The 14,830-nt window shown below is 36.6% G+C and overlaps 1 protein-coding gene across 1 annotated transcript; it reads left to right on the top strand.

Moving 5' to 3' along the window:
* Positions 1-893: 893 nt before the first annotated feature.
* LOC113683282 (uncharacterized) lies at positions 894-12,758 on the top strand. The gene is made up of 7 exons (XM_089182092.1): positions 894-1,021; positions 2,455-2,503; positions 3,353-3,504; positions 4,436-4,597; positions 4,881-4,958; positions 6,107-6,174; positions 8,234-12,758. The coding sequence occupies exons 3-7, from the start codon at positions 3,408-3,410 to the stop codon at positions 12,554-12,556; spliced, it is 4,728 nt and encodes a 1,575-aa protein (XP_089038218.1). The 5' UTR covers positions 894-1,021; positions 2,455-2,503; positions 3,353-3,407; the 3' UTR covers positions 12,557-12,758.
* Positions 12,759-14,830: the final 2,072 nt, after the last annotated feature.

Below are 14,830 nucleotides of genomic sequence, written 5' to 3'. Positions count from 1 at the left end.
CATTAGAAGGGATGGATCTCATCGCCTCTAATGCTGCTTTTTTCTTTTAACCCCATTTTTCGAAAGTGTATATATTTTTTGCCTGTAAAAAAAACCTGTTTAAACGGTTGGCTACGCACTTCTCTATCCGCTTGACTTTTCCCGCCCAATGAGAAATGAGCAGAAATAACTGGCAGAAATATTAAAAAAAAAAAGTAGTTTAATAATAACTAACTTTTTTAGCCTTTTTGGTCTGTAGTACTGCTTAATATTTTCACTCCCTTTTTGACGAGCCCATAGGGCTAGTCAAAATACGGTACAACTCTTAAAAATGCTCAGCTATGTCACCACCAGATAAAGAAAATAAAAAAAAACTCCTTTAAGTTAAAGAAAAAAAAACTGGAAACGTATCTCCTGAACTAGCACAGTGCCACAAACCCTCCGGGCTCTAAAGTCCTCTAAAGGGTATGCAATCAGAAAATGAGAGTACGAAAAATAACAGTCTGTGTTTACGCTGCAGAAAACTTTTTTATGGGATGGATTATATTCCGCAAGGAATTTGTCTCTAATATTTTAAAGACTTACCTCTCATGTCCTATGTTAAGAGTGCTATTGAGAACATGTAAAAGTGAGATGTAATAATGTAGTGGACTTTAGAAGAACGCGAGAAGCGCACTAGAAATAATTAATTTTTATGTATATAGACATTTTGCAATTTCAGCTAAAGCACTTCCGGCTTCAAGCTTACACAAGACATTTGCACAAGATGCTTTTGAGATTCTTCGTTCTATAACATAGCTTTCGAGTCTTATAGACTTTCTTTGAAACATTGCCATGACGGATTGAGGAAGCAAGTGTAACAATATTGCGTGACATTGTCACGACCTCGTGGTCCGCTGACCACATCGGTTTTCTTTTATTAAAAATATATATCTTGTTGGTCCGACATCTTGGTTTTGTGTTCTCTTCTACATTGCCCGTTCTGGCTTGTTACAGCAAGGTCGTTAAACAGCCAAACATGCCTTCCATTTCCGCGACAGAGGTAGGAACACATAGTTGTATCAGATTTTCGAATGTAAGGTAAATACTTTTATTTCGTGTTTTCTCCTTCGATTGTTTTAATCTGTCCTAATTTTCTCTGATTTCCGGCAATGAAAGACGTTCCTGCAGTTAACTGACGTGGATTGCTAACTTTTACTTGATTCTGGCGTGATTTAATTGTATTTGCCGCTTCGTGTTACTTAAAAAGTAATTAAGCTAAGCTTACATGAACAAGTTACAACTGTCGAATTCGCAAAAATTCGCTGGCAATTTCTGGCATTTACCTTGGAAAAAATAAGCAATTCGGGAGAGTTAGAAGGAATATGCAAATTATCGATTTGATGTAGTGCAAGGGCCCGGCTGATGATCGAAACACTTTCAGTTTCGTTTGCGTGTGATGTGGAGCACGCACACAATCATGTTAATTGCACTAGCTTTCATGTCGGGCTTAATTATATGATTAACTTAATTTGCTCCCGTATTTACGATGCATTTGATTACAAATTTCATGTGTTTTTGTTCATCATTTTATTGTTGGTTTATCTTTTCTTTTGATAGACTGTTTAGATTCTCCTGTCAAACTGTACTGTTCTACTGATTTCCTTGTTGAATATTAAGACAATTTGATTTTTCTTCAAATATCGGTTAGGAATTTATTGCAAGCGTCCTTTCAATTAACTGCATTCGATATTTAGGAATCCAATTTATCAACTTGTAATAATTGATTCAGGTATCAGTAAAGTTTTACAGACTGCTGAACAATATGTGATCACTGAATAATCACATCAACTGAATGTTTCTGATTAATTTTTTTTACCAAAACTGGCTTAATTTTGTTTGTGGCTACATGCAAGTATGTGTCTGGTGATAATATAAAGTAAATATATGGTCCTGAGGAAACAGTTAGTTTTGTTTTCCCAAGAGTTCTGATGTTTTTTGGGAAACATCAGGACTCTCAGGAAAACAAAACTAACTAGTTTCTTGAGGGACTATATATTAAATGCTTTGTTATAATATATGTAGAATTTCCCTTAAACAGTCAGGTGCTGTTGTATTTGGTGCACAGGCAACAACTGCGCAGTTATATCTCAGTCAGGATACATTTGAATTTGGTCAGGGGCACATGGCCAATAATCAACCAATTACAGTGCTCTTTTTGTTGAGTGAAAATCTAGGTATATAACAATTTATGTTATTATATGGCTAGGTAGTCTTGAGGTAAATTTGAGACACCGTAAAGAGTGTGAAGGCTGACATTTCGAGCGTAAGCCTTTCGTCACAGATTGCATGCTATGGTCACAAATTTCAACACTTGTACAGTATTAAGATCCACTTCAACTTACATCAGCAAACTTAAGTGCATATACTTCACTGTTAAAATTTTTCCTATGATAAGTGCAACAGTTGAACTAATACCCATCTTTATGAATATAGGTGTCAGTTGACTGGAAGGAAATTGAATAAAAGACATATAACATTTTTCGTAAGTTTTGACCAGAAATCTCTATTAAAAGATCAAATAAGAGAATTTTATTTTGGTTTTGTAAAATTTGTTTCTTTTGAGAGAGGATTCAGCATAAACTCTCCCCTCTTGTCGAGAGATGGTGGCCTTTTGCATATGATTAGTGAGGTGGACTCAGCATTAAGAGGTCTGTATTTGTAACCTGGACTGTGCTAGACTTAGGGTCAAGAGGTCTGCATTTGCAACCTGGCCAGGTCTATGCTGTTCTGTTCTTGTGCAAAACACTTTTCTTCCACAGAGTCCCTCTCCACCTAGAAGTATAAATGGGTGGTAGAAATAAGTCAGGGAAGTTTGATGAAATGCCATAGGGGGGAAGGGGGGGAAGAGGGGGTGGCTAACCATGGGATGGAGTGGTAACTCTCCAGGGGGGTTGGGTAGTCACTCCCAGTTGCTTCCTGTGAGGAATCCAGGATTATAAACTCAGGGCCTGGATGGGCCACTGCTCAATTACAGACTTTAATCAACTACCTACAGCCTCTTAGTTTAAATAATTTAAATTGCTTCTGTAACAAATTAAATGAACGTGCAACACAAAGGTGCTGATGTTTGCCCAATTTATAATGTCAGTCAATCACCAATGTATTTTATTAGAAGTGAATTACTGTTCATTTAAAAACAAATGCTTGTTTTCTTCAGTTTATATATCTTTTGTTCTTTTGCTACTTTTAGTATTCTATTACTGTTAATTACTTATGATTTTGTGGTCTATGTATGTGCTCCCTATTCTCAGAAGGGAAAAAATAATTATTTTGCAACTGGGTAAAATGTTGAGCTGATGTTTGTTACCATTTGCAACCATCTTTTTTTCAGGCTAGGATAACTTAAAACAGCAACTTTTTGTAAGAAGCATCTTCTTACAGTTGCTATGGCTACAGAAAGAAGTCCAATTAAAATGCCATGTGAAAATGAAGACTTACCTGACAAAGAAAATGCACCTGATTTTGATGAGGACACTTTACAAGGTGAGCTGTGTTCAACTTCAGCTTCAGTTATTGTTGAAACGATTTCTATTTCATCAGTTTCAAGAATGTAAGCAGATGTGGAGAAGGATGTACACTGTATGACAACTGTAAATTATATTTTGGCCAGTCATGACTCTCCTCTCTGATTGCAATATGCTGTTTGTTTAGAGGATCTATGACACAGAAATCTTTGTTATTTCCTTTTTAAGAGTGCAAAGCACATAAGGTTATACTCTTATAAGTAAAGCCAAGGAGGGGGGGGGGGGGAGGGAATTGAACCTTGGCTGACTGGCATTGGGGAATTTGAAACAGAAGTGTCAAGACTAATTTCCAGTAGAATGCAAGCATTGTATCATTGAATATGGAGGTGTTTAGGGTAGGTAGCACACTTTCACTAACAAAAGGCTTACTGAGGAAAAAGTGTACAAGGTCTAGGTTTTGAAGCTTGGTCAATACATTGAAAGTCAGGTTGCTAATTATTTTGCTGATTATAAAAATTAGGTGGGGAACTTGGTCACAAGTTTTATTTTTCCTGGGGGGATAGGAATTTCAGGAAACCAATTTCCAAAAGTTTAATTGCCGAGGGGTTTGCTTCAAATTGAGTGACACTTAATTCTCATCGTCATTATTACCTGACTGTTGTCACCCACATCATTAGCATTATCATAACTATTAATCTCATCTTCTTCATCATTATTCCTATTATTATTTTAAATAATAACTATTTCTCTATATTATAAGTGATATTGCTTTTGGTTTTTATGATTGAAACATTTTGATCTTATTAACTGACTCATTAACTATGAAAATGTAATCAAAGGAGTGGACTCTTTTACACTTATTCTTAAATCTCCAGGTCTTGGTGTGAGCTCTGCTTATACACTCCACCAACAGACTTTGACACAAATGACTTTTCGTTTTTTCTCTGCAGCCACAGCTGATGTTTGTAAGAATCAGGGTAATGAGGCCTTTAGGAAAGGAGATTTCATCAATGCTATTCATTTTTACACCAAAGGAATTAAAATGAACTGCAATGAGAAAGAACTGAAGGCCAAACTGTACAACAACAGGGCTATAGCACATTTTAAACTTGGTAAGATCAGATGAGAGCTTTAATATGCATTTTTTTCTCTTTTGAAGCTTAGGACTGTCAGTAGTGTTTTCTGAGAAAGCCTGAGATAATAAATTTTGAATGTGTGCCCAAAGAGAAATTCTCTGGAAAAATGTATGCCTAATATTGGCCTCTCAGTCATAAAAAGAAGTAACCTCTTACCCCAGATATTAATGAGCATCACAAGTTTTTCCAAAAATTAATGTAAAGGTGGTCAGGGTTTGCCATATGCACAGTTAATCAGAGATGTTTATTTTCAAAACAGGAAATCACCAGGATTCAAGAAGAGATGCAGAAGCAGCCATTGAGTTAAATCCAACCTTCCTTAAGGCAATTGTGAGAGGTTAGATAGTAATTTTATTAAAGCTAGCTGTGCTATAAAAAAAGGAACTCATCACTTTAAGGATAGATGAAGTTAAATCTGGTCTCAATTGACTTTAATTAAGAGGTGGAGACCACGTAACTTGATTTACATTTGAATCTAGCTCTTGACTTAACTATGCCATGACTTTCCATTATGATGAGAATATTATTTTGAGTTGGATGAAGAACTCATTGCTAAATTGTGAATGCAAAGCAAAATTTCAGCATGAGTATTTTAGTTTCCTTTTGCTCAATGAGTGAGGTGGTGGTTTCATATATATTTAGTCACCATCTAGCTATTCTAGAAAGAAGTAAGAACTTTATGCAAAATTGTGAGGAAACTTTCTTCTTTCATCAAGTATAACTCAACTTCAAGTGCTAGAATACATGTAATATTATAATGTAGCTAAAGAGACAGCATGTATATTAATTAAATCTTATTCTTGGTGAACTTCAAACCTTAGTTTGGGTCACTTCCTAGGAATCGATCATTAACTGATTGATTAAATCAAATATGTTCATGTAACTCAAACTAAAGGGTAACTAGTATTTGAATATCAAATAAAATTTTGCGTTGCATTTTGATTGAAGTTGAAATTTAACCTAGGTCCAAAAAAGTTAATTAAAATAATTTAAAATTAATTAAAAAATTTACCATTTAAAAAATTTTGAGAAAAAAGGGGTCTCATTTGTCTGTTTTTGCCTGGCATATCTTAGTGATTTTATGGGAATTGTCAGTCCCTATAAAATGTTCTTTAACCCTTTAAATCTCAGAGGTGATTAGAGTGTATCTTCTCCCTATTATATCCATACATCATCTGGCAAACAGGTCTTGATTTGACCTAACACCAAATTCTCACAAATGTTTTAGAAGGGAATGTGTAGCAGCTAGAGGGGAGAATTAATAATCACATCTTGGGATTTAAAGGGTTAAGAAGTTTCAATTATCAAAAGCTAATCTAACTGAAACCTAATAGGGCCTGTTTATTCTTTTCCGTTTAGTTTTTTTCTTTTGTTTTGTTTTTTTCTTCTGGTCTGTAACAACTTAGCTTTCAATCAGGTTTCTGGTTCCTTTCTTGAAATTGTCAGCTATAGTCATCACATGCTTGTTTGTGTTGTTGCCCACAGGAGCCACTGCCTGTGTTGAACTGAAGAGATTTGAAGAAGCAATCATTTGGTGTGATAAGGGATTACTTGTATCCTTGAAAAACCTGTAGGTATAATGAAAATATGATCATGAAAAGGGGAGAAAATACAAAAAGGGTGTTAATTACAATGGAAACTTGTCAGCTGATACTTTAAGTTTGTGTGATTAAAAAGTGTGGAGAAGTTAATGCCTCATGACTTAATAAAGAGATAATCCTCTTAGCCATGACTAAGTCATAGTATCCATGCCACAACTGGTACATTAGTTTAGTGAAAAGACTACTCCTGCGAAATGGATTTTGGAATTCCTGGGAATAAGAGGTGTAAATTTTTACGGTAAATTCAGACTGGGAATTGTTGAATTTACAACCTTTATTCTGCTCACACAAAAATCGTTACAACATAGGAAGGAGAAAAAAATACATATATATATATATGCTAATTAAAAAAAAAGAGCTTGAATAAGAAAAGGATAAATTAAATTAATAATTCCTGTGAAACAAAATTAAATTTAATAACGGTCAAATATGCATAATAACAACAGGAATTGCAAGGAATTCCCAACTATAACAACTCTGGTTCTAAAAATTCTTGGAATTCCAACTCAGAGCACCAATGACTTTCCTTGAAAAGCTGTAAATCTGAAAAATTCCTAGGAATTTCTAGGAATTTTCAGGAATTTCTATAAATGTTTGAGAATTACTGGGAATTTTAAGCAAAAATTTGAGGCTACTAATATAAAATGAATACAAAAAATTCAAAAATCCCAGCTAAAATTCTAGTATTCAATGAAATTTATTTGCAAGCTTAATTAAGGTTAACGTGTAAAATATTTTTGATTGTATATTAACATCAACATGTAGTAATATAAGAATGAAATTTGATTTATTTTTCTTTTCTTGAAAACTTCATATGAATTAGTCCTCAATTACAGCTATTCTTGTAAAGTAGTCCTAATCAATTATTAAATTTGGTTTGACACAAATTGTGAATAAAATCTGCTGATTCTTCTCCATAAAATACAATATCTTAAATTATATTTATTGCAATAAATAGTCTGTCTAAGAATAGTCTTAAAATGAATCATTAAATTTTGGATGATGATACAAATGGTATTTAACCCTTTCACTCTCAGAGACAAGCTTTGACTTGACATTATGTGATTGTAACTTATTTGGATAAATCTCTTGTGTGTGAACATTCAAATGTAAGCTGTCAAGCAACACTTTCATGTTTTATTTTTTGTTTTTGTTGATTCTGCACATTGAAATCTGAATGAATTCCAAAGAATTCCCAGAAAACTGGGAATTAAGTTGGCAAGGGTTATATGCATTATTGGGAATTTTTGAGAATTCCTAGGAATTCCCAGAAAACTGGGAATTCAGTTTGCAAGGGCAATATTCAGCCAGTTTATACATAGTACATGGGTAGAAGATCTCTTTGAAACAAGTCAGAAAAAGAAGCTTGGTAATGCTTATATATGTTATACTGATTTTCTTTCCTTTAAATTTTTTTTCACCTCTCAGAGACTCGGAAACTTTCATGGTATTTTCCTATGTGAAAAAAACAACTTCCAAAAGCACATATTTGTGTTGTATACTCATTTCTTCCACTGCTGTAAGACATTTCTCTGATGTTAAAGCTATATCACTTTGAAAATTGAGCTAGTGATTCCCAGTTTTTTAAACAAGGAACTACATCTGGATCGGTGTTTCGCATTAAAATTTAAGGTTTTACACAGATAACTTTTTGTGGTGTAGATTTACATTATAACTGAATTTAAGACTGAATGTTGATTTAACATTTACCTTTATCATAAGCCCTCCCAATAGTCCATTTTACAGTTGTGTACTTAGTTTCTAAGCCTTTGATTTGGAGTCAGACTGAAGGTGATTTTGTTGTGATAGAGACCAGTGTCTTGTTAGCATGATAACAAAGTTTATAATTTGCATTTAAAAAGCAGCAATGTTTGCATCATCACAGGGTCACCCTTAGCCACACCCCTTTTCAAAGGCTTGGCAACCGAGCATGCAACTAATAATGGACTATTATATACCACTGTGATCAGAAAAATAATCTTTCACATTTTGAAACTTAACATGAAAAAAGATTGACAAAAATAATGGGATCTTGTTGTCATTAAAGCTTCAGTCTGTCAGACAAGTGGGAGACAAGTCAATGGAGGAAAAAGATCATGTTACATTTAGCAATGACCATGCTAATGCAAGTTCAGGTGATCTCAAAAAAGTCATAGACTTCTATAATCCAGGGGACAAGCATAGGGAGGAAAACAATTATGGCAATCTTGGCAATGCTAATTACAGTCAGGGTAATTTCAAAAAAGCCATAGAGTACTACAACCTATATCTTAAAATAGCTAAAGAAGTAGGAGACAAGCATGAGGAGGGTAACACTCATGGCAATCTTGGCAATGCTTATTGCAGTCTAGGTGATTTCAAAAAAGCCATAGAGTACCACAACCTCCATCTAAAAATAGCTAAAGAAGTAGGAGACAAGCATGGGGAGGGTGTTGCTCATGGCAATCTTGGCAATGCTTATGACAGTCTTAGTGATTTTAAAAAAGCCATAGAGTACCACAACGTACATCTAAAAATAGCTAAAGAAGTAGGAGACAAGCATGGGGAGGGTAACGCCTATGGCAACCTTGGCAGTGCCTATGGGAGTCTTGGTGATTTCAGAAAAGCCATAGAGTACCACAACCTACATCTTAAAAGAGCTAAAGAAGTAGGAGACAAGCATGGGGAGGGTACCGCTTATGGCAATCTTGGCAATGCTTTTCAAAGTCAGGGTGCCTTCAAAAAAGCCATAGAGCACCACAACTTACATCTGAAAATAGCTAAAGAAGTAGGAGACAAGCATGGGGAGGGTCGTGCCCATGGCAATCTTGGCAATGCTTATCAGAGTCTTGGTGGTTTTAAAAAAGCCATAGAGTACAATAACCTACATTTAAAAATAGCTAAAGAAGTAGGAGACAAGCATGGGGAGGGTGTTGCTTATGGCAATCTTGGCAGTACTTATGGCACACTAGGTGATTTCAAAAAAGCCATCGAGTACCACAGCCTACATCTTAAAATAGCTAAAGAAGTAGGAGACAAGCATGGGGAGGGTGGTGCTTATGGCAATCTTGGCAATGCTTATAACTCTCTTAGTGATTTCAAAAAAGCCATCGAGTACTACAACCTACATCTTAAAATAGCTAAAGAAGTAGGAGACAAGCATGGGGAGAGTGTTGCTTATGGTAATCTTGGCAATGCTTATCATGGTATGGGTGATTTAAAAAAAGCCATAGAGTGCCAAAACCTAAAATTTAAAATAGTTAAAGAAGTAGGAGACAAGCATGGGGAGGGTATTACTTATAGTAACCTTGGCAATGCTTATGGCACACTAGGTGATTTCAAAAAAGCCATAGAGTACCACATCCTACATCTTAAAATAGCTAAAGAAGTAGGAGACAAGCATGGGGAGGGTGGTGCTTATGGCAATCTTGGCAATGCTTATAACTCTCTTAGTGATTTCAAAAAAGCCCTAGAGTACCACAGCCTACATCTTAAAATAGCTAAAGAAGTAGGAGACAAGCATGGGGAGGGTGTTGCTTATGGCAATCTTGGCAATGCTTATAACTCTCTTAGTGATTTCAAAAAAGCCATCGAGTACTACAACCTACATCTTAAAATAGCTAAAGAAGTAGGAGACAAGCATGGGGAAGGTGCTGCTTTTTGCAATCTTGGCAATGCTTATCAGAGTCTTGGGGATTTCCAAAAAGCCATAGAGTACAATAACCTACAGTTAAAAATAGCCAAAGAAATAGGAGACAAGCATGGGGAGGGTGTTGCTTATAGAAATCTTGGCAGCACTTATGGCACACTAGGTGATTTGAAAAAGGCTGCACAGTACAAGAACCTACATCTTAAAATAGCTAAAGAAGTAGGAGACAAGCATGGGGAGAGTGTTGCTTATAGAAATCTTGGCGGTGCTTATCAGAGTCTGGGTGATTTCAAAAAAGCCATAGAGTACCACAGCCTACATCTTAAAATGGCTAAAGAAGTAGGAGACAAGCGTGGGGAGGGTAACGCTTATGGCAATCTTGGCATTGCTTATCACAGTCTGAGTGATTTCAAAAAAGCCAAAGAGTACCACAAGCTACATCTTAAAATAGCTAAAGAAGTAGGAAACAAGCATGGGGAGGGTGGTGCTTTTTGCAATCTTAGCAATGTGTATGAAAGTCAAGGTGCTTTCACAAAAGCCATAGAGTACCAGAACCTACATCTTAAAATAGCTAAAGAAGTAGGAGACAAGCATGGGGAAGGTGGTGCTTTTTGCAATCTTGGCAATGCTTATCAGAGTCTTGGGGATTTCAGAAAAGCCATAGAGTACCACAACCTACATCTTAAAAGAGCTAAAGAAGTAGGAGACAAGTATGGGGAGGGTGATGCCTATGGCAATCTTGGCAATGCTTATTGGAGTCTTGGTGATTTCAAAAAAGCCCTAGAGTACCACAACCTACATCTTAAAATAGCTAAAGAAGTAGGAGACAAGTTTAGGGAGGGTAACGCCTATTGCAACCTTGCCAGTGCTTATGGGAGTCTTGGTGATTTCAGAAAAGCCATAGAGTACCACAACCTACATCTTAAAAGAGCTAAAGAAGTAGGAGACAAGCGTGGGGAGGGTACCGCTTATGGCAATCTTGGCAATGCTTTTCAAAGTCAGGGTGCCTTCAAAAAAGCCATAGAGCACCACAACTTACATCTGAAAATAGCTAAAGAAGTAGGAGACAAGCATGGGGAGGGTCGTGCCCATGGCAATCTTGGCAATGTATACTTTTATCGGGGAGATTTGATTAACGCTAACAAGTCATACAACCTAATGCTCGAAATTACCAAAAAGGTAGAAGACAAATCCTTGGAGGCATTGGCGTTCTATTTAATAGGACGCGTTTTTGAGTCACAGGGTCGACTGCCAAAAGCCGTTGAACATTATAAAGTTAGCATAACCTTATACAATTCCTTGAGAGTACTTCTAAAATCTAAAGATGAGTGGAAAGTCAACTTTCGAAATCGGTACCAAGACGCGTATACGGGTTTGTGGAGAGTTCTCGTAGAGCAAGGTAATATAGATGAGTCTTTACTTGCCGCTGAGAAAGGACGAGCGCAAGCTCTAACCGACCTCATGGAATCCCGTTTTTGTGGTGGCACAAGCCAGCACAAGGGAGGCGATGAAGATTTAGCAGTTCTAAAAAACGTTCCATCGAGCACTGTCTTTCAGGCAGTGGACAAAGCTGAACTCAATCTTTGGGTTGTGTCCTTAGGAAAACAAGTTCAGTTAAGACAAAGTAAACTTAATGGTTCTGTTTTAGAGAATTGTGGAGCTAGCCAGTCCTTTGAGTCGCTCATGTGCTGTGTCTATACACAACTTGGTGTTCGTTCTAACGTGAGATGTGAGAATCGATCTTTGGATGCTTTGAGGAAGAGCCATTCAAAAGTGGATGAGAAAACTAAAGAACACAACCCTCAACCTCCCATCCAACAAAACGAATGCTTGAGCACTTTGTATGATAACGTTATAAAGCCGGTGGCTGACCTGGTTCAAGGGGATGAGCTAGTCATTATTCCCGATGGACCCCTGTGGCTCGCTCCTTACGCTGCACTCAAGGATGGTAATTCTAAATACATGTGTGAATCGTTCAGAATCCGACTCGCCCCATCGTTAAGAAGTCTTAGACTCATTGCCGATTGCGCAGATGATTATCACAAAAGCAGTGGTGCGTTACTTGTTGGAGATCCGTGGGTAACCGAGGTTACTGACAGCAAGGGAGAAAAACCCCTCGAGCAGCTTCCGTCTGCTAAAGAAGAAGTAGAAATGATCGGAAAAATTCTGAATATCACCCCAATCACTGGCAGACAGGCCACGAAACGTGAGGTGTTGAAAAGACTCAGTTCCGTTTCGTTAGTTCACTTTGCAGCACACGGATGTATGGAAACTGGCGAAATTGCTCTTACACCTGACCCAGACCGAATATCTAATGTGCCAACGGAGGAGGACTACATTTTAACAATTGGAGATGTGTTGACCGTTCAACTTCACGCCAAACTTGTTGTGCTTAGTTGCTGCCACAGTGGTCGGGGTGAGATCAAGGCTGAAGGTGTGGTTGGCATTGCGCGCGCTTTTATGGGGGCTGGTGCTCGGTCTGTTGTGGTGTCCCTGTGGGCGATTGATGACGAGGCTACTCTCGAGTTCATGAAATGCTTTTATCAACACCTTGCAGAAGGTAAACCTGCAAGCGAGTCACTGAACCTGGCCATGAAAAGCCTCAGAGAATCAGACAAGTTCCGCGACATCAAACACTGGGCGCCCTTTTCGCTAATTGGAGATGACGTCACTCTCGACTTCATAGGAAAGGAAAGAAAAATTTGAATATTAAATCACATAAATAAAAAATTGGCTTTTCTTTCTTCTCAAAAAGAATGAAAAAATGGCGGAGGAACTTGGAAGCTTGAAATGTCCCTCTATTTTGGAAGTTTTTGGCTATTTTTCATTACTTTTTACTTTTTGTTTAATGGAACTTGAGATGTGTAACTTTACTTTGGTGTAGAAATAAAAACAGTCTTTCATTATATTTTGATCAGTGGAATTGAGATTATCTTTACAAGAAGAATTGATAATTTTTTAAATCCATTTTAATACAAGCTAATTCTATCAGTGCTAAGATTGCCATTCAAAGCTTAATTTGACGAAGTAAACATCAAAGATGATGTTATTGAATTTACTGACATATGTTAGAGACATTAGACTTACTTTTTTGGGGTGTAGTCAGCCTCTAGTCCCCTAAGGCCCGGCCTACCATTGTTTTCCACCTACTTGACTTTTAGAATATGGCTCTTCTACATCATGAATTACTTGATAAATTGAGATTATCATTACAAGAAAAACTTGTTTTTAATTTTTTTTTTTGATCCATTTTAATACAAGCTAATTCTATCAGTGCCAAGATTGCCATTTAAAGCTTAATTTGACGAAGTAAACATCAGTGATTATGTTATCGAATATACTGACCACATGTTAGAGACATTAGACCTACTTTTTGGGGTGTAGCCAGCCTCTAGTCCCGTAGGCCCAGCCAACCATTGTGACCAACCACCTGCCTGACTTTTATAATGACTCTTGCAAATGTTAAAACAAAAATTGAAATTTCTTAAGGAACAGGCTTTCAACAAGTCAAAAAACTGGCTACAACCCTGTTTTTTATCAGAGATCGGTCAATTTTCGTTCGTTTTATTAAACACTTATCTGTTCGTTTTAAAGAACCACGACAGAGAGGTTAATACTTTTCCATGTAATCTAAACAAAGAACAGCAAAGCAGAGTTCACTGTGACTGAAGTTTCCATCGCTGTTACTTTTAATGTAAGTGAGATGGAATTTGTTGTTTCTAGTAGAAAAATATTTACGGCCTTAAATTAGACAAGAAAATAAAGTAAGCCATGTAGTCCTCAATGGGATTTTTTGGTGAAAAAGTTCATGAATAAATGTAAATCTAGTCCGTAGTTGAAAAGGTTCAGGGCTTCAGGATAAAACTTTCAATTTTTGAAAATTCCTTCTTCAAATTTTTTTCATTTCTTGAAATTTACTTTAGTTAGTATAATTTGAAGATGTCTATTAATCCTTTTGACCCTAAGAGTGACTAGCATCAAACTTCTCCCTACAATATCATCCCTGAATAACACGTTAAGGTCATGAGAATAAAGGAAATGATCACCAGTGAAAAAAGCTTTTGATTGGTAAACAAATTCTCCTTGTCAGTACCTCAGGAAATGCATGAAGATCAGGATGGAGAATATGCATACTGATTTTAGGGTGGAAAGGGTTAATATCTTTCTTAGATGTAAGAATTTATACTTAGGTATTTAGAGCACGCTTTGTAGTTAGAACCCGTTATGTGGTCAAAAGTTTAAGATATAATGTATCACAGCTGTTTTAGAAGAAAGTTTTGTAAAATCAGTATTGATTTTGCAGATTTTCGTAACTACCATTGGTAGATGGTGCTGTAAAATGTAATAGCTAACCTCGCACATGGATTGAATATTATGTAACGTAGGATTTTAAAAACAAGTTGAAACAGTTTTAACTAAATAGGCATTGTATGAATGGACAAATATACAGTGTATAAAATACAAAAACTGCGTTAATTTTCATTGTCTTTCTCCATATTAAGGATTCACGTGAGATGCAGAGAACAGAACCTGTAGGAACTTTAATGCTTGTTATGACCCGCGCACGCCACGTTGCTTATCGATGCAGCTGACAGTGTACTAGCATTTCAGTTTCAAGCCCCCACCCGCTTCAAAAATGCGCGTTGTCTTTTCAATTGTGTCTCTTCCACTGTCTATCATTCTCCATATTGTTACACGGTTTTGAACGGTTTTTGGACGTGTCCATACATTTATATGTCTGCGCGTTTTTGCCTTTTTTCCTCACACAAGTTTTGACGCCTTTTCACATTTGCGCATCCCTTTTTTCTGCTTCCTTTTGTTCCTCCTTTTTATTTTCATTACAGTTTTCCTTTATCCCATCTTTCCGTGCACTTATTTCATCGCCCTCAACTTTATTCTTCTGCGCGCTTCATTTGATGCGACTATCTCCTTGCCTGTTTCAGTTTTCGTCTCAATCCTCGCGCAACGTCAGGCTTCTTA

This window comes from Pocillopora damicornis, chromosome 9 (genome assembly GCF_964200805.1).
Source record: "Pocillopora damicornis chromosome 9, jaPocDami1.2, whole genome shotgun sequence".
Lineage (NCBI taxonomy): Eukaryota > Metazoa > Cnidaria > Anthozoa > Scleractinia > Pocilloporidae > Pocillopora > Pocillopora damicornis.
Note: the sequence above shows the minus strand (reverse complement) of the source record. Positions and strands in the feature narration are given on the sequence as shown.

What these genes read in the sequence shown, in the direction of transcription:
- LOC113683282 (XM_089182092.1), top strand. Translation starts at nt 3,408, where the DNA reads ATGGCTACAGAAAGAAGTCCAATTAAAATGCCATGTGAAAATGAAGAC. An exon ending in TATAGCACATTTTAAACTTG is followed by an intron (nt 4,598 to 4,880) that starts GTAAGATCAGAT and finishes TTTTCAAAACAG; the next exon opens with GAAATCACCAGGATTCAAGA. An exon ending in GGTGTGATAAGGGATTACTT is followed by an intron (nt 6,175 to 8,233) that starts GTATCCTTGAAA and finishes ACATGAAAAAAG; the next exon opens with ATTGACAAAAATAATGGGAT.